The sequence below is a fragment of the Danio rerio genome, chromosome 14, assembly GCF_052040795.2.
Source record: "Danio rerio strain M-AB ecotype USA chromosome 14, GRCz13ab, whole genome shotgun sequence".
NCBI lineage: Eukaryota > Metazoa > Chordata > Actinopteri > Cypriniformes > Danionidae > Danio > Danio rerio.
This window is the reverse complement of record NC_141034.1, coordinates 35,167,385-35,193,520: the sequence shown is the minus strand read 5'-3', so window position 1 is coordinate 35,193,520 and position 26,136 is coordinate 35,167,385. Positions and strand designations below refer to the sequence as shown.

The 26,136-nt window shown below is 37.5% G+C and overlaps 1 protein-coding gene across 29 annotated transcripts in view; it reads left to right on the top strand.

Annotated features, from left to right (window-relative positions):
- mbnl3 (muscleblind-like splicing regulator 3) overlaps positions 1 to 26,136 on the top strand; it is a 90,506-nt gene that overhangs the window by 53,329 nt on the left and 11,041 nt on the right. For 15 of the 29 annotated variants that reach the window (XM_087280740.1, XM_087280737.1, XM_087280745.1 and 12 more), the window contains 3 exons: positions 83 to 283; positions 2,703 to 2,936; positions 12,694 to 12,844. In XM_087280740.1, coding sequence (XP_087136866.1) covers positions 83 to 283; positions 2,703 to 2,936; positions 12,694 to 12,844 — 586 coding nt within the window. 29 annotated transcript variants of the gene reach the window in all.

The following is a 26,136-nucleotide window of genomic DNA, read 5'->3' as shown; positions in this document are numbered from 1 at the left end:
AATAACGTCACCATTGTTTCTGTTGGCTTGAAAACTGCTTGAAAACTTATTATCCCTTGTTGTTTTTGTGTCTCTTATCCAGACCTCTTTTCCAGTAACGCCTTCGTTGGCCAACAGTCCGAGCATGGCTTTCAGCCCGTACCTGAGCCACGTGAGCCCGGGCATCAGTCTCATGCCCGAGCTTCTGCCCAGCGCCCCCGTGCTGGTCCCGGGGAGCCCCACCGGCATCACCATGGGCAACGGAAATTCAACACAGAAACATGTTCGCACAGACAAGCTTGAGGTGTTAAACACAGTGAACAACTTGCTGTTGTTGTTGTTGTTGTTGTTAGTGGCTTCTAGTCAAATAACTATGAATGTTACGTGAACATGCGCATGTAACACATTTCACACTCAAAATGTCACTTTTCTGAAGGCTGGAATATACCAAACAACTTTTAAAATGGCATTAATGTTGTATTTGGACCAAAAAAAGAACATTTGTTTAGCTCTGTTGCATACATGATTTCATTTTTGTCAAGAGCTTATAAAATGTGTGAAGGAGTCAAAAGAGCAGCAGCAACTCCTCCATCACACAGATAGTTGAAGATCTGCTAAGATTTACATTAGATTTGAATTAAGCATTTAGCTGATGCGTCTATCCAAAATCACTCACGTGCACACAGGGAACAGTTGGGTTCAGTGCCTCGCTCAGAGCTGTGGTTTTGAGGATGGAAAAGAGTGCTGTTTATTCACTCTCACCTACGATCCTTGCCAGTGGTAGAAGTCGAACCTGCAACCCGTGGATCACAAACATAACCATTAGGCCATGGCTGTTTTGTTAATGTGAAAAAATGCATTTGACGCCTGTATTAAATGCATTTACAGTCTAAAATAGAAAAACAATGCCAAAAATTGGTGTGAAAAGGGTAAAGTGTGTTCCAGCCTTTGATCGTAGATCTTGTAGTTTAACTGTTTGGTGAAAAAAAAATCACATATATTTAATAAGACAAAAATACAGGCCAGATTACAATGGAGATCATTGATACATTTAGAGACATGGGGTCCATTCTTTGCACATGGATTAATCAGTGGGCTTTATGCACAGCTCGTGTTTTACAGCCAATGATGAACTTTCACAAGGTTTTACAGCATTGATGTTGTAATGCACATCAAATATAATCAGTTAAATAGACTTGTTAAAACGTAAAAAGAAACGAAAGTCATTATTAGCAGCAGGCTAGCACAGAAACTCTATTGAAAATACTGGGGTAAAATTAATTTCCATATTTTAAAAACATGGTGCAGAAAAATGTAATTTAATACTTACTTTATATCATATCGCAGCCAGACAGTGAAGATCGCTGTTTTTTAAAGAAATCAGATTTTAAATGCGTCGATTTTGTAAGGGATGACAAATAACTGGAAGCCCTGGGGCTTGCTGACTGAAATAAAAGTCTGTGTGCATATACCCCATCCGCTGGATTTTGTTATAGCGATCTAGGATTGTTTTGTTTTTTCAAAACTGATTTTTGACTAGCTGTCTAGCAACAGGTCTGATAGCTTAAACGTGCTCAGGAGCAGGCCCATTTCATATAAACAGGATTAGATTGGGTCTTCACAAGCAAAGGTAATACTGAATGCTGATCTTTCCTTACAGTAGTTGCTAACCTATAGATTATATACACTGGAAATAGTAAAATAGTTTTTTTTAATTATATATAATAGCTTTAAAAAAATGTATAAGTAGAACTGTTAAGCAATTTAAAGAGTTTAAAGTAATAATGGACTTTTTAGATACAAACGAAGACTGTTTTAGGGTAGGCTACCTTACCGACCCAGCTTTAGTACAATTTGTGTATTATAATAGACATGGCCAATATTCTCGTTTGTTTGTTTTTTAAGAAAAGTAATAATAATTTGTGCAGTCAGGCACATGTTTTGACAGCTACTATGGTGATAATTTGATACTTGGCAAAAGTTGCAAAAACTTAACAATATCATAATGCTGCAGCTCACAACAAATGTGGGAAGTTATTGCGTATCATATTAAACAAACAGTTTACTTATATGTTAATTTATATGGTTTTGCTCACATGGATTATTGAATATTAATCAGATGATGTCATTATGCTGCTGTGCCGTCAGCCAATCATTGCATTTCTGATCATGATTTCAAGGATCATTAGATCTGTCCTTCACAACACACCAGCAATCTCAGATCAGTGCATCCAGACATTTTAATCTGATTCGCAAACTTGTTTGAAGAACCAAATTAGCCAGAGATCATTTATCAAAATCAAAAGATCCAGGATCTGCTAAATTATCATAGATCATTTAAGCGAGGTATGAAGAATGGACCCCGGGTGTTAAAATGAGCCATTGTTTGATTACAAATAAAACCAAAACAATTGTTATTGTAGTTAAATCATAATAACACACCATTCCACATGATTTGCTGCACTAACTATAGTTTTACTGTGATATTTGTAGTAAAACTATAGCTATACAATAGCTAAAAAAACACATTGTTGCTTATTGTAAGTGACCACAACATGCAAAAAACATCTGGCAACTTCTCTCAACATAAAATGGGGCAAGAGCTACTCACCCTTTTTGTTTAAAACTCTAATTCATAACAGCATTGTGCCAGAATAAGTATTGAAGGGAGATTTTCAGCATGACTATTGGTTGACAATAAATGTCTGCTGCTTTACTGCCAGGTTTGTCGAGAGTTTCAGCGGGGAAACTGCACTCGCGGGGAGAACGACTGCCGCTATGCCCATCCAATGGAAGCTGCAATGGTAGACGGCAGCGAGAACTCCGTCATTGTTTGCATGGATTACATCAAGGGCCGCTGCACCCGTGACAAATGCAAGTACTTTCACCCTCCGGCTCACTTACAGGCCCGGATAAAGGCGGCGCAGCACCAAGCCAGTCAGAATGCAGCTGCCATGGTGAGTTACTGATATTATCCAATTACAATGACATCACAAGCACTAATTCACCCAATTATAAAAATCACTCATCACTTGCGCTGTATAGAAGATGTTGTTTGGTGTAACAGTACCCTCAGTGGAGGGAATATGGCAATAGTATACTAGTAGTCATATTGAAAGGCTGCTATTGATTGTAATGAATGATTCTGGAAACATTTTATGGAAAAAAAAAACTTTATACATTCTTTTACCTTTTTTCCATCCAACTCATGGATTTTCATGTCATTTATGGCACAATGCTCCAAGCCATTGACATGGTTGTCTGGGCACATCATGATTTTACCAAGTACGATGCCATCCTGGATTAACATCTATGTTGATCCTGAAACATCATTTTTGGTCGAAAATGTAATCCATACCTATTCCCTTCCCCTAAACCAAGTCTTGTGCCGGAACAGTAATATGGTCAATTTAGCTTACCCAATTCACCTATACCACATGTTTTTGGACTTGTGGGGAAAACCGGAGCACCCAGAGGAAACCCACGAGAACACTGGGAGAAAATGCAAAGTCCACACAGAAATGCCAACTTACCCAGCCGGGGCTCAAACCAGCGTCCCTCTTGCTGTGTATATATATATATATATATATATATATATATAGTTATCATTTATTTAATGATTACAATTTTATTTTATATTTGATTGTTCAATTTCTATACTTGAACTCTGTTAGACTCCCTAGAAAACTATAAAGTCTTGTTTATTAACTGCTTTTTGCATTTAATTTATTATAATGTATGCATAGAAAAAATCCCAGTCGATCTAAATGAAATAAATCTTTCCATATAGAGTTATTCAAATATTCTGGGGAAATGTTATTTATATTGAAATAAATATTATGGCAAAACAAAACATCGCAATGTCAGATTTTACCAATATCGTGCAGCCTTAGTTTGAAGTGTTCATAATAGCACCAAATGTTCATTTGCTTAATAGTTAATGAAGATTTTCACATGTTATTTGTCCTACTACATGTAGAAATATTGATTGGAAATTCTGACTATCTATAGAGATATTGTATGCTAACATTGTGCAATAAGACTAAGGGCCCTATCGTACACCCAGCGCATAAGGCGCACGATGTGAATGGTGCGATTTGTTGCTATTTTTTGTCCAGTGCAACCCTAATTTTCACATTTTGCACTACTTTGTTTAAATTGGAAATCTAGTTGAGCTACTTTGTAGACTTGTGTGTCCTGGTCTTAAAAGGACATGTGTTAAGGCACATTGTTGTGTTATTATTATTATTAGCATTATTATTTATTATATGCTCATTTATATTTGGTTTAATAAAAACAAGTTTAGATTTGTTCACATGTCGGGTTTTTGGAGATGTATGCATCTGATATAACTCAGTTTTTTGATCACACTTTGTTATTATTGTTCATTTATATGTTTGCTGGAAATTAGAACTGAATTTAAAAACAGTTTTGAATCAAATCTTTGCGCTTAACAAACGAAACTAAGTATGTAGGCTGACGGATGTCTTCAGTGAAGTGCGTAGACCACTGTTTTTTAATCCACAAAAGTAAAGGTGTAAAGTAAAGAGTAAAAGTAAAGTAAAGAGGCTGACTGAAGGAGGCTCGTTCTTTATCCTCGTGCTGCAAATGGTCTGTTTTACTGCTTTCTCGGCAGTGAAGTGTTCAGTTTTTCCATTTAGTTTTCCACTTACAAAGTCCACCATGTAAATAGCAAATGTGCCATGGCACACTGCAACTGACTGTTAAAGGGTATGGGAGATAAGACTCTGATTGCTTTAATGCATGTTATGCTCAAAACACCCAAAACTCATTAAGAGTATAAAAACAACCCTGTTAGACCATGTGCAAGGGTGCAGACCGTATTTTTCCATCCCTAAAATAGCAAAAGTGGGTTCAAGTGGATTTAGACACACCCTTAATTCTTTTGCACCATGTGCTTTAGACTTTGCGCCTACATTGTAAACTTACCAATAGTGCCAATAGTAAACTAAAGTTAATTGAATTTGCCTCACAATGAAAACAACAAAAGCTATTATTAATCTTAACTGATGTAAATTTCTCAGTTAATGCCTAATAAAGCGTTTAAGTCATGGTCGTAATTTGATTACAAGTTGTAATCATTTTATTAAAAGAAGTCTAGCAAAATTCTGTTGTATTTTTTTACCAATATTATCTAAGTCACTGTGATAAATCTGGCCATTTTTCATTGTTGATTTCAATCCAATAACTAACGTAATGAGAGTTTATCGTAAAAAAGCATTACCTATTGTGATTTAATTAATGAAGTTGATACATTTGTTTATTTTGATCATATAAATACACAATAAAGCAGTACACTATGTTTTTTTTTATATTATACCTGTTTAAGTAACCTTTTTTCAGCTTGGGTCAATATTGTGATATTATGAAAATCCATGAAAGTAAAAGCTTCATCAATTAATCGCAACAGGAAAATCTGATCTCGTCCTCCACCACATACACTCCATCAGTCCCTCGACTCCCACCAGATTAACCTGGAGTTAAGAGACCAGCAACCTTAGTTTCGGCCATTGTGCCATTTTCAGTAAGCTCTACTAGTGTCAGATGAAGGTGTGTGTATTTATAACTCACTTTCCACACACCTTCAATGTGAGGTTCAGGAGTGTATTAAATAATTCAGATCCCCCGCAGGAGGATGTGTGCGTGTATGTGTGTGTATGTGTGTGTGTGTGCATGTGTGTGCGTGTGTGTGTGTGTGTGTGTCTGTAGGCGAGCTCTTTGTCTCTTGTGTGATGTATGAAGACCAGGGCTCAGTGATCGCTTGCAAACAGTGTCTGCAGTGCAGGTGCAGGAGTGAAAAATGATAAGAGAGGAAAAAGAAAAAAACAAGCAATTCATTCTCACGGAAACCTCCGCTAGTTAGCAGCCTCTCAGCCGAGAGCACACTGCAGCCAATTTCCCTTTAATAATGTGTCGTCTTTATCTCAGTCCTCCCAAGTCTTATCATGTAACATTTTTGCAAAGGTTTATTTACAGTGCACAGATGTGGGGAGCTCATCCAAAAAATCCTGCAGTCACCTGGTCCGCCTGAGGCTTTATCATATGTTGGCTTTATTTGACTCCCTCTTTGGTTCATGCTGTCATTGGGTTTGAACACTGCTTGATTGTCTTTACATCCTCACAGCTCTCTTTGTTGTCCTACAAGCTTATTTCTCAGCTCTCCCTGCAACCTCAGCTGCTTCGTGGCTCGTGTTTATGTCCACTGTTGTTGATTGGTTTTTCATTGTCATGTGCTTACCGTTCACTTACCAGCCCCCCAGCCTGTCCTCTAACACGCAGCCTGCAAATGACTTTTAGCCTTGTACTTTCATCTTTCACCCATTTTTATTTTTGTTAGCTTTTTAAAATATCATTTGCTGATTTGTTCATTTCTGTTGGCTTTTGTGCAGCGTTAATATTGCAAACCAGACACAAGCTTTGAGTCAATGGATCAGTTTCTGAAGCCGAATAAATGTGCGGAGTTTTTTTCCCCCAATGATCTGGGTACTGGAAGAATATTTCTCGTTAATTTTCTCCACAGGCCCTTCAGAACATTAACCTTTGATCTAAGCTAACTATCTCAAACAGAAAACTGAATTTAAAAAAATAAAATAAAAAAAAATTGAGAAATGACAGAGATATGAGAATGCCAACCCAGGCTCATTGGAATTATATGTGCCCAGGGATACATATGTGAACCGAGAAATATGTACGTCTGTTTTAGCGGTTTTTGTTTTCACAAATCCACCAGGCTGCCGCATACATTTTTGAAAATCTTACATAAGTTTTGGGGCATGTTTTCTTATATGTGCCATTTCCAGCATCAATCCAGCAAACACCGCTCTGTACATTTCTGTATTAAAGGGCACCTATTTTACCCCTTTTCAAGATTTATTATAGGTCTTTTGTGTCTCCAGAATGTGTCTAAAGTTTAATCTGAAAACAACCATCAGATTATTTATTATACCTTTCAGAAAATTGGATTTTCTGCTCTGAACACAATGCAGCTGATAAAGTAAAGATAATAAAATCGCTATAGTTTAATATAAACATGAACTTTAAAAACATTTTAAACTTGTAATACTCATTCTTGATCACATTTGATGATGATTGATGATTACAGTGAGCTGAACAGATCTTTTATTGGCAGTTGCTTTGCGCACGTCTTATCTTGTTGATATGATTATACACGGTACTACGGAGATATGTTAATATGGAGCTTTCAATCAATTTGGTGGGCGGGGAAACCGCACTCCTACATCACGTTGCAGTGAGTCTCAAAATGGTAGGGATTTAGATCCTATTTTAACGTCAGAAATTTTAAAAAAATTATCTTATTGTGGTTATATCACTCCAATGACAGTTGACACACTACACACAGTTCTGTCCAAACAGCTCCCAAAAGATGCTTTTTATCATAGGTGTTCTATTCAATCCCTATTGTGTCATTGTGCATAATATAACAGCTTGATATTACGACTGACCCACACATCCCCTTTCCTAAACCCAACTGATAGTGTTTTCAAAAGCAAACTAGAAGAGAAAAGAGGCTATGAGCTTCTACCACGACATCGCAAAGCCTTTTTGGGGTTTTTCCTGGTTTCTGAAACTGCATTTCACTGGACTCAAACCCTAGTCTGCTCTGCTCTGCGTCCAAAGTCTAGCACCATTCATAGCCATCTATATGGAGGTACTGTAAGTACCGCCTTATAGCATCATTTTATACACAAAATGCAGCCATATGTATCCACAAACACACATATTTTCTCAGTTCTCAAAAATGTATCCCTGGGCACATTTTCCCAAAGTGCCCGTTGTAGAATGCAGATACACAAAGTTTTAGTACCATATTGGTTGGGTGATGAGATTTCTGTGGATTGAATACAGGACAGAAAGTAAGGATTTATACTGATTATAATATAATGCATATAGTCTAATAACACTTCTTTCTGTATTTTTTTTGTATTATATTAACTAATACGTTCTGGTTACTAAGTGGCTTCACTGAGGTAAATGTACACTTGCACTGTCACCTCACAGCAAAAAGGTTAGTGGTTCAAGTCTTGGCTAGGTCAGTTAGAATTTCTGTGTGGAGTTTGCATGTTCTCCCCGTGTTTGTGTGAGTGTATTTTGGTGTTTTCCCAATACTGGGTTGCAGCTAGAAAGGCATCCGCTGTGTAAAACAAATGCTGAATTAGTTGACAGTTCATGACGCTGTGGCGACCACAAATGAATAAAGGGACTAAAGGCTGATTTATACTTCTGCATCAAACGCCGGCGCTGACGCATAGCCCTTCGCCGTGGCCATCGCCGTCACTGACGTGCACCTCTCAAAAAAAAGGCTTGGTAGCGCTGACGAGTCTGGGCGGGACCGAGAGCCGCGCGAATGGTGCGAGCGATTGTTTACAAGTGTGGAGTCCCGTGAAGGAGCTCCGGATGGAAAGTTTTGTTTTGTGTTTACCTCATAGTTAAAGTTGTTGCACGTCCGCCGGTTCCTGCCTCAAAATGAGTGAGTTTGAGCCACTTGTACATCCTGAAAGTGTTCAGGAAAAACAAAAAGCAGAGAAGAAACTCGACACAGAGGAACATTTACACCTCACTGCCTACTAGCGTTTCGGAAGTGTTAATGCAGACCGACAGAGACATAGCGCAGAAGTATAAATGCACAGCCACGCGCGTTGCCTGCGCCGTGGGTTACGCCGGTCACTTGACGCAGAAGTATAAATCAGGCTTTAGCTGAAGGAAAATGAATGAATGAAAATTGTTTACAAGATGTTATGACATGGTTGAAACATTAATTCAGCAATTATTTGTGATGCTACACATTTTTAGAAAGTTGGTTTTGCTTCTTTCAGCCACCTTCTTATATTCATTTATGTTTTTATCTTGCTGTAACTATAGTAAATGTGCTCTCATGACCAGTTTTATCTCCTCCACTCTCTTTATCACTTACACTGGAACTGGCTTGACGCCAAACATTGCTTGTCCCTCCTTTACTAATTTGTTCAATATGGAAATATGATTGGATGGTAATTTTGTTCCTCAGAATATGCAATACCATGATTGGCTACCACTGATTAGACTATTTCACATTACTACTAGTGCTCAAGAAAATTAGAAAGGTTAATATCCAATATTAGAAGGCTTTTATGTGTTGGATAGCATTAGATATTGTACATTATCACCTCTTCTAATTTAGATTGAGATTACATTAATATTAAACAGCAATGCTCCTGCTTTTAGGATATTTATACATGCTCTTCCGTCTTTTCAGCGATATTATCAATGTCATTAAATATACTTTAGATTTTATAATGCGTGTCTGTGTCTGTGTGTGTGTGTGTGTGTGTGTGTGTGTGTGTGTGTGTGTGTGAATATATATATATATATATACAGTTGAAATCAGAATTATTAGCCCCCCTTTGAATTTTATTTTATTTTTTAAAAAATATTCAAATTATGTTTAACAGCAAGGAAATTTTCAGAATTTTTTTCTTCTGGAGAAAGTCTTATTTGTTTTATTTCAGCTAAAATAAAAGCAGTTTTTAATTTTTTAAAAACCATTTTAAGGTCAATATTATTAGCCACTTAAAGCTATATTTTTTTCGATAGTCTACAAACAAACCAGTGTTATACAATAATTTGCCTATTTAACCTAACCTGCCTAGTTAACCTAATTAACCTAGTTAAGCCTTTAAATGTCACCTTAAGCTGTATAGAAGTGTCTTGAAAAACATCTAGTAAAATATTATTTACTGTCATCATGACAAAGATAAAATAAATCAGTTATTAGAGATGAGTTAATTAAAAAAAATGATTATGTTTAAAAATGTGTTTAAAAAACTTCTTTCTGTTAAACAGAAATTAAAGGAAAAGTTTATCATCATTTTCATCTGTGAAACAAAAATTTGCTAATTAAATATTCTGGTGACGATGTAGTTAAATTATGAACCAAAAAATATGTTCGGCATGAGAAAAACAGTATTTTCTTATTAGAAAATGTTTTAGACTCTGCAACATCCGATAATGACTAACAAGGTAGCAAATTAGCTAGCTAATGTTAGCTTGTATAACAACGTCACATCGTTATCTACCTAAAAAATGCAGTGGAGATTGCAGTGCTCATTTCCATGGAAACAAAACCTTCTGATTGGCGAATCCCACTACAGGACTGTGGGTAGTGCGCTACTTCGTCTGTAATTAATTCAGCAGTTAGGCAATTGTTTTTAGTGAAGTTTAAATTACTGCCTTATGCCTCCTACAAAAACATATACCATTGTTTGAACATCCTTAAAGCTCAAAGGTGGTAGTTTTACGGCACACATCTCATATTTCTGCTTTAAGAATCTGACTACGGAGCTCTTCTGTATATATGCAGTACAGCACATTATTACAGAGCTAGTGGGGATTGAGTTGACATGTAAATCATGAGGTCAAACTGCTCCCCCATCATCCCTCAGTTAGTGAATCACAGATATCCTCTTTCCTGCTGACCTTGCTCTTATCACCTTGCATATCAGTCTTCAGACAGAATTACACAGTGTAAGACAGCCATTCATCCTGCTCATTATGCCTTCATCTGCACTGAGCGTTTTCTGTTTAACTATCAGACGCTGATGAAGACGCCTCACCTCTGAAATCACACGCTACTGATACTTCTTTTAGAAAAAAAGGAGAAGCAGACATTTTGCAGAGGAGGAAGTGCAGCACAACATGAATAACAACATCAGCCAGCAAGATTTACATTCCAGTTTGGTTGGTTTCACTTGGATAGTGGATAGGATGGTGGTTTGGTTCAGAAATAGCTGTTATAAGATGCTGCGGAAAGTCTACAAACCCTTTCTTTGCTTAATTTTTTTCTTTGTTTGTTTTATTTTATAGCACTTTACAATGTAGATTGTGTCAAAGCAGCTTAACATAGAAATTCTAGCAAATTTATACTGCGTTAGTCAGTTTTCAGAGTTGAAGTTGAGTTCAGTTCAGTTCAGTGTTGTTTAATTTAGTTCAAACACTGAAGAGCAAATTCATCAGTGCGCAGCTCTACAGCTCCCAAACCAAGCAAGCCAGTGGCGACAGCGACAAGGAACAAAATTCACCAATTGACGAAAGTAAAGGAAAAGAATATTTTTTTATTTGCTTAATAATATTCTTTAATTATACCACACATAATGCTATTTCATTGCAAAAAGAAGAATAAACTAAAGAATATACAAATCAAGAATATACTGTAAAATTGTATTTCAGTTTGTATAATTGTTTTATTTTTTGTTTTAGTGTTTTTAAAATGTCACTTATTTGACGTTAGTTTACATTTCAAGCATTATTGTCATTTTTATTTTTATGAATGTTGAACAGTTATGCTGCTTAATTTTTTAAGTAGATGTGAGCAATTATAGTATATTATAGGATTGATCAAAGAAATTTCCTCAGTTGTTCGATAATTTTTGATTGAAAACATTTTTAAGTTTGTTTATTTTATTTTATTAAGGTGTTTCATTAATGAAACATGATTTGCTGCACTTTAGACCAAGGCATGCTTAAGTTTTTATACTTTAGGATTTTATGTAAATTCTTTATTCAAATTTTTTTTTTAATTTGAAATTTTACTTGACTCCATTTTAGTATCCAGAAATATCCAGACAACTGAAATGATGATTATTTTTACAAATTTTTACAATTTAAAACTTCAGAAATCCTATTAAATGTTTTATATTTATTTAAATTAAACGTTTCATACATAAAACAATAAAATGCTGTTGAAGTTACTTGAGCTCTGAAAATAACTTATCATGTTCACCATGTATAATATTGAGACACCAGAGACTGACAAAACCATTGAATTTCATCATCATTCATTATCACAGTAAACACAAAAAATTCTGATTTAGAATGACAAATACACAGAATGTCAACTAAAATTGTTACGCAACACAGACTCATTCTGAAAACGTGGCCCTATATACATTTGTGGAGATCACAAATTATGTAACTAGAATTACGTATGGCTGTATTTCGTCTTTAAAATGAAAGCTATGGTGCAGTATAAAGCCGATTCTTTTCATGCTTACCAGTTGACCGCTTAACTCTGTGTGGACGGCTATTCCGCTGCTACCAGTTTGTCCAGTGGCTTGCCACGTACGTCAGTGGACTTGTGACTTGGAGCAGAGTTGACTGCGATGATGTGGTTTGAATCTGGCAAAGAACAGTTCCTTAAAGCAGATAAAACAGAAACAAAAGCCAAGAAATAAAATAACCAAGTTAATAACAGGGTGAAAATGTGGTAAAATCTTAAAACGTGGTAGAAATCAGGCATTTTCTTTTTTTTCTAGATTTTTGAATTTGCTTTTGAAAACACTGTTGATTGGGTTTAGGGAAGTGGGAGGGTGGGTCAGTTGATAGGTCAGTCAGTCAGTCGCCTCTAGTGGGTTTACGCGAAAACAGCAGGCACAAATGGCTCTCGCGAAAGAAATTTGAGATCTCAAAAAGCATACACAACTGCCTCTGGTGGATTCGTAAAAACAAAAACTACAAAAAAACATACCTCCTGGTACATATTTGGCGCTCTCCAGAAATGTAAATAGAGGTACGTTTTCAGAATGAGCCTGTGTTATTGTTATACATGAACATATACATGTTCCCAAGTACAAAGTTGTGGCTCAGTTTAATGACCATCTCTGACCTCCCACCACCTTTTTTTCTTTATTATCACTTCAGGCTCTGCCACCAGGAGCCATGCAGCAGCTACCAAAGAGACCGACCCTGGAGAAGAGCAACGGCGCTGCTGCCGTCTTCAACCCCAGCATGTTCCACTACCAGCAGGCGTTAGCCAGCATGCAGCTGCAGCAGCCAGCGTTCATTCCCACAGGTGAGCCCAAACAGACAGATCTCCCCCCTCCGGTGTCAACTTATTCCTGTAATAGATTGGCTTGCACATATTCAGCACTTTAAAAAGCAAAGTGCCTGGCTAGACGAGGACTTGAGCACTTTTTCTGCTTGCCATCTCTCTCCCTGTAAGCCCACTTGCTCTCTTAATCTCGTAGTTGTCCACCGTATGCACATGTCATGCTAATTAGTCTCATGATGCACACAGTCCTGCAGTGTCTCCTCATGCACCTGCACCTGAGCTTCAGCCACTCTTGTTCTCATGCTGCAATGCACTATATTCACTCTTAGTAGGAGATTGCCTTTTGCATAAATGACCGTAGCAGTGACCATATGGCCATATAAAGAGAGGATAGTTGCAGTAGGTTTGCCAGCCAACAGAGAGTTTTAAAAACTCAAAATTAGAGCTCGGTGGCTTTTTATGTAATGCTGCTGTGGTGATGAAGTGCTTTTGTGGGCCAATTCAGAAATTAGCACCACCCTTTAAAACACAATTTGATTTTTCCATTAGCTTTTGGCTTATTATTTGTCTATTTTTGACAAATGATGTCAAAATGTTGTTTAATTAGGGCTGTTCAGGTCTGAAAAATTCCAAGAATTGGTTCTTAGCTGTTGTTGTGATTATTTCCTAGTTCTTTCTTACGCTCCACCTACAGTTCAAGGCATAGTTCACCCAAAAATGTGAATCCATTCATAGTGTACTTAATGACTAAGTTTAAATAGACATCAGTAATGTAATCATTTGCCTTAATCTGAATAAGACAACACAGTGGTCCCTTGTTATTTGCGGGAGTTAGTTCTAAAATTAACCCACAATAGGCAGTCAGCTTTATTTTTTACAATTATTATAAATGTTTTAAGGCTGTAAAACCCCTCACTATACACTTGATACACTTTCCTCAGACAGGCATTAACATGTAAACACTTTTCTCTCTTGTTTAAACACTCTCAAAGTTCAAACCTTTGTAGAAAAATATGTCCATTATTATAGAATGAAACCAAAGCTCAAAACCATTTGAACTTCATTTATTTATTCCGTAATGGTGCCCTACATAACTACTACCTTCTTTAGCAAGTCCAGAAGTCCAACTTTTTGTGTGATGGTTAGCATCTTCCGCTGCCTTTTGGGTGCTACCGCAGGTGCCTTTGACGGAGCAGAACTTTACATTACATTACATTTTATACAGTACAGCACTTCAGAGTCACACTACTAGCGATCAAAGATTTATTTAAACTTGGCAAGCTGAACCATTTGGTACTGTACAGGAGACACGGCACGGAGGAGATTGATTGACAAGAGTCTACAGCCAATCAGGACGCAGAACACAATGCGTTAATAAGAAAGCAGAACACAATGCACTGTCGAAAAATTACATAAAAAAAATCCACAAAACTCAGAGGACACAAAAAGTGAACTGCGTTTTAGCGAGCATCCCTGTAATATGATTAAGGTGTTAAGATGAGTTACTTTAGATGATGTTCCTTTCATATTCCTGTTTTATGTTACACACAGTCTGATAAATATCATTATATGTAACTATTCTATGCTAGTTTCCTCTGGCATTTTACACAACAATAAGGATTTTGGGCGTTTCGTTTTTAATTTTGCGACAAGCTCACTAACTTTTCGTTAATGCTCCCGCGACAAATTCGGAGATAAACATTGAGTGAGCACAGTCATTTTCCCGCTCGCACCAAAAATGTGCTCTCTTGCTTGAAGCCATTCTCATTTGTTTGTCGTCAAGCACTTCACAAATGTCGTGTGTTCATCCTGACGCAAACTGTAGCAAAAAGTACTACAGAATGGTAATAGTTTGATCAATAATGCGCCTAAATAGGAATACTCCACATTTCTAAATCTGATTTCTGTTTAGTTGGATTATGACTTTTTATGAAATTTAAAACATGGAGCAGCCGCTCGCTTTTTTAAATGTCTAATAAGCTTGTTTAATCCCCCCCTTTTCGCTGCTCAGCACGACAGATTTTCGCACAAACAAACTTGAGTGTGACCGCAGCTTTAGTTTTAAACCTAATCACACACACCTGGGCTAGCTAATCAAGCTCTTATTAGGCTTTCAAGAAACATCCATGGATGCAAGTTGGAGCTAAAATCTGCAGGACAACAATTTAGACATTAGTTTAGACACCCCTGATGTAAACGTACTGATTGTCAGATAGTTTCAAACCTATATGGATTTTTTTTGTTGCTTGAACACAATAGAAAATGTTTTGAATAATGTTGGAAACTGGAAGCCATTGACATACATAGAATGAAAAAAAAAGGAAGACAGTGGCTACCAGTTGCCAAAATTCTTCAAACAGTTTTGTGTTCAACAAGGAAAAGATATTACTGATGTCCATATAATTGTAGTCATTGTAAAATTCAGACATCTTTGACATGATTTTCATTTTTGGGTGAACTTTCTAAAAAAACAATCTGCTGACAGCAGTTCGATATAGTGGCCAGTGGTGTTGTGCAGGTGGCTAATAACATTCATTCATTCATTTTCTTTTTGGCTAAGTCCCTTTATTAATCAGGGGTCGCCACAACGGATTGAACCACCAACTTAACCTGCATATGTTTTACGCAGCGTATGCCCTTCCAGCTGCAACCCATCAATGGGAAACACCCATACACACTCACTCACTGTCATACAAAACGGATAATTTAGCTCACCCAATTCCTGTACCGCATGTCTTTGGACTGTAAGGGGAAACCGAAGCACCCAGAGGAAACCCATGTGAACACGGAGAGAACATGCAAATTCCACACAGAAAAGCCAACTGACCCGACCGAGGCTCGAACCAGCAATGTTCTTGTGTAAAGCGAACGTGCTACCCACTGCACCACTGTGCAGTCCTGGCTAATAACAAGACTTTCTAAATTCAATGTATAGTCCTTTTAATCAAAAACTGATTGAAAATACTCAGGGTGATGCAAACAAGAAGTGCTAAAATTCTAACTTTTTAAATATTGCCTACAAAAATCACCTCAGCACTCTTTTTCTTTATAGACTAGCTATACACTTATGTGGACAATTTTCCAGATTAACAATCAACAATATTACCAGATGCAGATTTTCCTTCCTAGATTGAGAATTTCCCTCTAATTCCACATGACAATGACATGTAACAGATAAAATGCAGCATGGCTATGACATAAACTGCATTATAGATCACCAAACATTTGATTTTAGTAGTCAATACAGAAATGTCTTTGCATGAGGTATTTGAAGGAAACATGAAATCAAAATGGGCCCTTTAAAATAATAAAAATATACCAAATATTCTTAATAGGCTAGTGCATGCTTTTTGAAGCACGGAAATAGCTTTCTATGCCATTTTAAAATGGAAAAACCTCAAAGTGTCACAATCGCCAGCAATCCAGCGTGTGCAGATCGCTGGTAAACATGCAGATCACTATAAGGACTACAGATCAGACGGTATATGGACTACAAGCTTCCGTCATGCACTACTCACACTCCTGGCCTAGATCCCCATGATTGAATACAGACACAGCTGAAGCTACTCATGAACTGATTACATGGACTATAAAGTCAGCACACAAACACACAGAAGTGGCTGAGTCTTCTGTAATGGGAAGTGACGCTGGTGCGGACCAAATGCAGGATTTTTTTAGCAGGAAGGTCAAGCAAGCAATGGTCAAGATAGGGGCAAACAGATATACACAGGAAATCCAGAGTCGTAATCAAATAGCAGGCAGATGGTCAGTACAGGCAGGCAGCAGGCAACATAAACAAACATACAAGGTGAGGGTCACAAACACGGCAAGACAAGGCAAGGAAAACGCGTCGTAATTTTCACATTCAGTATAACAAGACTCAGCCCTGAAGTGTGTGTGTGTGTGCTATATAAATAGTCCTAGTAGTGGAGCATGACTGGATCTTGTAGTCCGGCAGATTTGTAGTGCTTATAGTAAACTGCATGTTTACCAACGATCTGCACAGGCTGGATCACTGGTGATTGTGAAACTAAGTACTGTCTGAAATTTCAGTCAAAAATGAAATATTTTTCTCAGCCTCCTTTGTTTATATTTCATTATTTCACTTTAAAGACATGAAAAAAATATTCCTTGCCATAAAAGAGAAATTCCTGAACCAACACAAGAGCCTAATAAAAATTGTAATTTTAAAAGAACATTTCAGACAGCATTTATTTGGGTGAACTCTTTAGTTCACCCAAAAGTTCACCTTATACTTTTTCTTACCCTTCACCTACTGTCTAATTTTCTTTATTCTGATAAAAAATGTTATTTTGAAGAACATTTAGTTGTTTCCTGTTCATATCCTATTTTTCAGCATACTATGGAAGACAATTTTAGCTTTAAATGTCTTCTTAATACAAGTGTAGGAACAACTTCAGGGTGAATAAATGATAACCAAATCCATTTTTGGCTGAACATTTCCTTCCATACACCGCACATTTCCAAAGCTAAATGACTCTGAATGCTGTTGCATGTTGTTTTTAGTGAAAAAAAAATCAAGCCATCAAACCAAACAGCTATTGGGCTAATCCTCTGACAAGACTTAAATGAGTATCGACACAACAACGGATTGGCATCCAGGTTAACATCCCTGTCCTGATGAGCACTTTTCTACCAGCGTGATTCATTTCCTCTTGGTTTCTCCCTGCTTTGTGTCCGTGTCTCCATCTCGCCACAATGTTGCCCATAATGACGGTCATCGCTCTTTCGCTGTCTGTCACTAACTCTAAAGTTGTTTTGTCTTGTTCTCATGCTGCTTTCCCTCCCCGTTTTCCCCATGTCTTTCACCCCTCCGTGGTCTGTCTTCTCCTGGGCTCTTTGTGCATGGTGTTGCAGGCTCCGTTTTCTGCATGGCTCCATCTGGAGGCATTGGTAGGTCACTTCCCAGTCTCTCTGGATCAGTGGTTTTCTTACAGCAGCGTCTCAGATCTGTGACAGACAGGAAGGTGATCCACACTTTACTCTAAAGACCTCCAGCACTGTAATAAAGGGGTTTCTTTTGCTGAGGGCTCTTTTATGTCCCAGACGACGGCTTTTGTTTGATTTTGTCGGTTACATGTTGTTAGTGCCCTTAATTTTCATTTGTTTTTAAATGTCTTTTGTGTATACTTTTTATTGTTTTATGCTCATCCGAGATCCAGGTATTCATTTCAAAATATAACAACTCATTAAAACAAAAATATATGAATTATTGTATGATTATAAACATGGTTGATATAGTCACAGTTTTAATTTTTAATTGTAAAGATCTGTGATGTCAATTTTAAATGAATAGAAATAAGAAATCTTTGCATATCATTACTACATTTCTTTACCTTTGCTAATTTAAAAAAAAAAGATAAATATTACTTGATTATCACAAAATTATTTAATATTATTATTTTTATATTATAAAATAAAAAACATTTCATTTTTAATGTGTATATATATATTGGACAATGAAACTGAAACTGAATACAGCATAAAATCATCTTGGGAATGAAAGTTACTGTACAACACCTGCACAGTGGCCAGAGGGATTTTGAGCCATTCTTCTTGCAAAACAGTGGCCAGGTCACTATGTGATGCTGGTGAAAAAACGTTTCCTGACTAGCTCCTCCAAAATACCCTAAAGCAGCTCAATAATATTTAGATCTGGTGACTGTGCACGACATGTGAGATGTTCAACTTTACTTTCAAGTCCATTAAACCACTCTGTCACCAGTTTTAATGTGTGTATTGGTGCAGGATCATCCTGATAAACAGCACCGCCTTCAGGATACAATGTTTGAACCATTGGGTGCACGCTGTCCTCCAGAATGGTTCGATAGTCCTTGGCAGTAGCTACGTGGTTGATGGAAACGTCAAGATGCGCATCAATTTTGAAAATAAACATAAAAACATGTGCATAACTGAGTAGGATAAACGTTTTATTCGATAAGAAAAGATGCACATAAAGTATGATGACAACACTTTTAGCGAACAAATTCCAGTATGCGCATTAAAAAAGGTCATGTGATATTGTTATAAGGGATCATGTGATGATAAAAATGTGTGTGAATGGACAAACCAGCTGTCTGAGCACACTGTAAAACATCTGAAATGTTGTTTTGGTTATTCTAAAACACCTTAACCGTATCAGTATTAGTGTTATTATATTATTAATGACCTCCAGAATCAAGAGCGTCTGCGCTTTGCGTCTCACACCTTCAAACTCCACCGCAAGTCAGGATTTTCTTCTGAGGTGCAATTCATTTATTAAATGAAGAAAAGATTCACGCAGATTCTCTTATTTGATTTTGTTCACTTTGACATGTTGAGTGGAAACGATGCTTTATTCGCACATCTTTTATGCGATAATCCAGTTTTGCGCATAAAGTTAATTCGCATTTTTGGATGGAAACATAGCTAGTGATGCGCCCATCGAGCACAATTATTAGGCCTGGGAAATGCTATTATATTGCAGCCCAAACCATCACTAATCCACCCCTATGCTTTACTCTGGGCATGCAACAGTCTGGGGGGTACGCTTTTTTGTGACATCTCCAGAATGAACCTCTCTCAGATGTGAGAAAGACAGGAAAGGTGGATTCATCAGAGAATAATACATGTTTTACATTGTCCACAGCCCAAGATTGAAACCAACGTTTGACATTGGTATGAGTGACCAAAGGTTTGGCTATAGCAGAAAATGTATACGGCCATGTATATTGATTCTGTAGACAGACAGTTTTGTGGAAACAGGATATTTGAGGTGCACATTTAATTCTGTAGTGAGTTGAGCAGCTGTGCTTTTAGGGTTTTTTTTAGAGACAATCCAGAGTAGCACCCAGACATCCCTTTCAGACATCTTCTACTTGCATCCACAGGTCCTCCTGTTGAATGTGGTTCGTCCTTTATGATAATTTGCTGGCATTACCTTGGATAGCGTAACTCTTGATACGTCACAAAGACTTGCTGTCTTGGTCACAGATGCATCAGCGAGACGTGCACCAACAACTTATCCTCTTTTGAACTGTGATATGTCACCAATTATGTTGTGTATATTGCAGTATTTTAAGCAAAACTGTGCTTTTAGTCTGCTAATTTAACCTTCGCACTCTTCACTCTGATGAAATGTGCAATCAATGAAGATTGGCCTTCAGGCTGGTCAAATTTAGCCATGAAACCTCCAACATTAAATTGGCCAGTGTTTTAGTTTCATTGTCCAACCCTTGTGTATACAATATAATCATGAACTAGTTTCATATTCATTTTAAGTAAATGTTAATTCAAGTCAGTAATCTTTAAATCACATCATGAAATGGTTTTCATGATTTTCAATCAAGTGGAAAAGTCAACAAAAAAGTGCTCATAGGCAAAAAAACAACTAATTTCTTACACAGTCGTTTTTCTCAAACCGAAGGCTGTCCTGTCTGTCACTGCGTTCACACTCAACCTGCACACTTTTACCGCTTCTTATCATTTGCTCATTATTTTTCTGCTTGTGGTGTGAAGAATGTGTTTGTGCATGCATGTGTGCGTGCGTGTGATTTGGTGTGCGGCTGACGGCACAGTGCGGGCACAAACAACAGGCCAAAGCCTTCAGTGTGACTCATTAAGACTGGTTCCTTTTTCTTTGTGCCTTTTCCTCCTCATCCTCTCCTCTCCCTCACCTCCTGAAATCTATTATAGGCCTATTCAAACCCCCCGGCCCAATGACAGAGGGCCGCTGGGAGAGGCGGGACTGGACCGGCTGCAGGGCCCCCCAAAGCCGTTACCTGTCAGGGCCTGGACATACTGGTGAGGGTAGAGACTAGGCCCCGTCCCCTCACAAACACACACTACTTTACCGTCACAGGGACAGTTCACAATTCAGAAAATTCTGTCATTTATTTTCAAATATGAGTTTCTTTCTTCTGTTGAACACAATAGGAGATATTTTGAAGAATGTGGAAGCCATTGACTTCCAATAAACAGAAATTCTTACTATGGGTGTCAAAGGCTACCATTCTCTTCAGTTTTGGTTGAACTATCCCTTTAACCCGTTTAGAAAGGTAGACAACCTCTCCCAGTGTTAAAAACCTAACACAAACACTACTCCACACACATTTACATGCCCACAGATTTTGGCCATAGTCTTTAACAGTCATTTAGCTGGGTAGCAATCTTGTCAAAGCAATAGATCTGTGCTGAACCTGAGAGTGTGCCAGTGTGTGACTGTGTGCATGTCTATATTTTGTTTTTTATGTCATCACTGGATGCATTTGCTGTTTACATACCATGCTGTGTTTATTTGCAGGTTTTCCATATAATATGACCTTTATCTTGTTATTTCTTATAAATGGGTTTATCTGATAGTCCAAAATTCTTTGTTCATATTTGGGTCAAAGACACTTTGGTATCTGCATCAAAATAAGTTTATAGGAAACATCAAATACCAAACAAGTGTTCATGGTAAAGCTTTCACTTTTATGACAAAATGACTACGTTCCATAGTCATTCAGTGTAACACATTTGCGCTGTTCGTACAAATAAGACCATGTGATTTTTTTCTATGTATTTAAAATATATAAAAGTACAAGTGATGATGCTAAATTTAAGCATATACTCACTGGCCACTTTATTAGGTACACCTATCCAACTGTTTGTTAATGTAAATTTCCAATCAACCAATCGCATGGCAGCAACTCGATGCATTTAGGCATGTAGACATTGTCAAGGCGATCTGCTCTCATTCAAACCGAGCATCAGAATGGGGAAGAAAGGTGATTTAAGTGACTATGAACGTGGCATGGTTGTTGGTGTCAGACGGGCTGGTCTGAGTAATTCAGAAACTGCTGATCTACTTGCATTTTTTTTACGCACAACCATCTTAAAGGTTTACAGAGAATTGTCCGAAAAAAAGAAAATATTCAGTGGGCGGCAGTTCTGCGGGCGCAAATGCCTTGTTCAGGTCAGAGGAGAATGGCCAGACTGGTTCAAGCTGATAGAAAGGCAGCAGTAACTCAAATAACAACTTGTTACAACTGAGGTATGCAGATGAGCATATCTGAACGAACAACATGTCGAACCATGAAGCGGATGGTCTACAACAGCAGAAGACCACACCGGGCGCCACTCATGTCAGCTAAGAACAGGAAACTGAGGCTACAATTCACACAGGCTCATCAAAATTAGACAATAGAAGATTGGAAAAACATTGCCTGGTCTGGTGAGTCTCAATTTCTGCTGCAACATCCTAATGGTAGGGTTAGAATTTGTCAACAACATGAAAGCAAGGATCTATCCTGCCTTGGATCAATGATTCAGGTTGGTGGTGGTGGTGTGATGCTGTGGGGCTATTTATATGTGGAGACACATTACAAATTGAGCATTGTGTCAACACCACAGCCTGAGTAATGTTGCTGACCATGTTTATCCCTTTATGACCATAGTGTACCCATCTTCTGATGGCTACTTTCAGTAGGATAACACGCCATGTAATAAAGCAACAATCAACTCAGACTTGTTTCTTGAACATGACAATGAGTTCACTGTACTCAAATGGAATCCACATTCACCAGATCTCAATCCAATAGAGCACGTTAGGTATGTGGTGGAACGGGAGATTTGCATCATGGATGTGCAGCCGACAAGTCTGCAGCAACTGCGTGATGCTATCATGTCAATATGGACCAAAATCTCTGACGAATATGTTTAGTACCTTGTTGAATCTATACCACAAAGGATTACGGCGGTTCTGAAGGCAAAAGGGGGTCCAACCCTGTACTAGTAAGGTGTACCTAATAAAGTGGCCGTTGAGTGTATGTTAAATATTTAAAATGTTCTTTCTAACAAATGTGTACAGCCTAGTGGGTTGAAAGATTGAGAAAATATAAAGATTTAAAATCCCATTTCAGTCAGTTGCACCATCCAGCAGTTTGTTATCCCCTGATAACCTCCAGTACAAACTGATAACTCAGGCTCATCCTGAACATTGAAGTCTGTGCTATACGCTTGCAAGGAATTGTTTTTTCTTTGAAGAGGCAAGCAAAGGATTAAAAACAAATCTAAGGCTGCAACAATATGAAGTTTGTGCCTGATAACCCATAACCTTTTAAATTTGGAAGCTGATAACCTGATATAAAAAGTTGTGTGATTACCAAAACAAAAGGCAGAAAAAACACCTGGACAACATTTTTTTTTTTAAAACTTGGCATAAAACAAAGAAACTGCAAGGAAACATTTTTTTTATTTTCTCAAAATCATCTGAGATACCAGATGCCATCATCTGGTCTTAATAAAGACAAAAATAATCTTTTATTAGTTAATGCAGATAAATTGTGTATTTCTACTCAGTTCTGTGTGTTGTGTGCTGTCATCCAGGTTACACAGACTTGCTTTTTTCCTGTTTCATACAAGCGCAACTGTTGCCATCTTAGGACTTTATTGAAGTCATTGAGCTTATTCTGTAACGCGGAAGTAAGCTCTTTTCTATTATTGTTTTAGAACTTGTGATTCACTTGCCTATGCGGGAAATGAGTAGGAATAACAGCAATAAAGGGTCAAACTACTTCCTCTACAAACAAGTTTAAGACAATACGCACAAATACACTACCTGACAAAAGTCTTGTCGTCTATCCCAGTTGTAAGAGCAAAAAAAAGACGACTTCTAGTTGATCATTTGGAAAAGTTGCAGAAGGTAGATTTCTTTGATGAATCATCTGTTAAACTGCATCTCAATCATCACAAATACTGAAGAAGACCTATTGGAACCAGCATGGACCCAAGATTCTCACAGAAATCAGTTAAGTTTGGTGAAGGAAAAATCATGGTTTGGGGTTAAATTTAGTATGGGGGCATGCGAGAGATCTGCAGAGTGGATGGCAACATCAAGAGCTTGATGTATCAAGACATTTGTGCTGCCCATCACATTACAAACCACAGGAGAAGGTAAATTCTTCAGCAGGATAGCGCTCCTTCTCATACTTCAGCCTCCACATCAAAGTTCCTAAAAGCAAAGAAGGTCAAGGTGCTCCAGGATTGTCCAGCCCAGTCATCAGACATGAACATTATTGAGCATGTCTGGGGTAAGATGAAGGAGGAGGCGTTGAAGATGAATCTAAAGAGTCTTGATGAACTGTGGGAGTCCTGCAAGAATGCTTTCTTTGTCATTACAGTTGACTTTATTAATAGGTTTTTTGAGAGATGTATGGATGCAGTCGTCCAAGCTCATAGGAGTCATACACAATTTTAACTCTTTTTTTTTTCCACTGCACCATGACTTCTTATTTCTGTTAAGTAAGACTTTTGTCTAAGCAAAGTTAGACATTACTGTCCTAATTAAATAATTCAAAATCAAGGCATGATCATATTTTGTTTTGGTAAAGTAAGCGTAATCTAGAGGCCTTTGCCTTTCATATAAGCCACTTCTGATACCAAATGATCAACTAGAAGTCAAGTTATTATTTGTTATTCCTAAAACTTGGATAGGCGACAAGACGGAAAGGCCAGTTTGCACCACTAAGCAGCATAACAAGCTGTTTTTATACAGGTTAAATTCAATAGATGGGAATGAAGCCTCAAAACAATTAGGTTCCACCTGCTGTGCCTATACTTACGTAAAAAATAAAGTCAAGAAATTATTTTGTAAATGAAAAAGGATGATGTTTGCATTAATAGTAATGTAATGCTATGTAGTTCGTATAATCTTACCAGGACAATTGTTTTGTAATGGATTGCAAGATCATCTAAAATCAGTTGGTTTTTTTCTCCCTATGTAAAAAGCAGTACAAAATGTGCCTCTAGTTTTGCTAGCTGCTTTCTTCACAGAAGCAATGCGTTTAATGGGTTAATACTTCATTTTTGTCTCAAATCCCTATTTTGCAAGAAATAAGCTTCAACATGTACATCCAACTGGTTGATATTGCAAATTAAATGTCTCCTGGATGAAGCTCTTTCTTGCTTCAATGCACCATTGGATGTACATAGTTCGTATTATATCATCAAATAATTCTTGTCCTAAATATGTCTGACAGGATTGTTTAGTAAAAGCTATTGTTGCTCTGAATGACATTTCAATGAGTGTCTTCTGTAAATCATTGTAAAAATGTATGACACTAATACACGTTGTACTGTGTAAGGCTTGAAGCTTATTCTGCTATTCTGAATCAGTAATTGGAAACAGAAAGCAGTTAAAGGATGGTGTGTTTAAATCAATCATTTATCTGACTCCATTATAATTAATCTGACTCCATTAAAGTTGTTATCATCATTGATAAAGAGAATCTCAACTCCTTAAAGCAGGCATGGTTGTTTATTAAGTTACATGCTTAAATATACAGACAATAGAATGAAACAAACTAACATACTCTATAGAGAAACTTAGCTGTGACATAAAAGCTGCTGTGTAAAAAAGACAGTGAAACCGGTGTGCGGGAGAAGCAAAATAAAAGCTAATCTCCCCCAATCAATAGTCACCTTTCCTTCTTATACCCTGAGCAAAGTATGGTCAAACATGAGTGAAATACCCAACCCCCAAAACCAGCTGAACATCAAAGTTGAGGAGATAAAGTGGGGGAGACGTGCATTAACATACTCTCCTAAGGCCATGACTGAACAATGGTAAATCTATTAAACATTGATATACATCTCTGTTGATTTCATCACTACAATGCTGGTTATAAACTGTCAAATAACACCAAACATGACAACGTTATATGAAAAAAGATCAGAAGAAAATGAATTGTGTATGGTGAAAAGCACATGGTTACTGTAAGCAAATGGCAGAGCTGTGTAGAAAAGTAAAGGTTTATTTATATAGCACCTTTCCCTGACATTGAGTCACAAAGTGCTTTACAAAAAGAGAAAACCAGAAAACAAGTAAACATCAATAAAATAAAACATATTGAAACAAGTTAAAAATCAAGTACAGAAACACTGATACTGTCAATGAAAAGCTTGACCAAAAAGATGTGTCTTTAAATACTTTTCAAGAGTTCACACTTAGCTGATGATTGATTGTAAAGCTTGTTTGGGATGCTGTTCTGGGATAGAGCCCTGAGCTCATAAGATCCTCGAGCCTGGGGCTTCCTCCCATTTGCAAGGCAAAAGGGTAGTTTGAGCTCAGGTAGATCTTGAGAACTCCCCTGCTGTAGTAGCTAATGAACAGATAGTGATTGCTCTTAAGATATAACTACTTACTATGAGCATGTCTATGGTGCCAATTTAGATTATTCAATTAACTGAAGTTAAATGTTTTTAGACGGTGGGAGGGAACTTGGGAACCCGGTGGAACCCACGTGAACACAGGAAGAGCATGTAATCTCTGC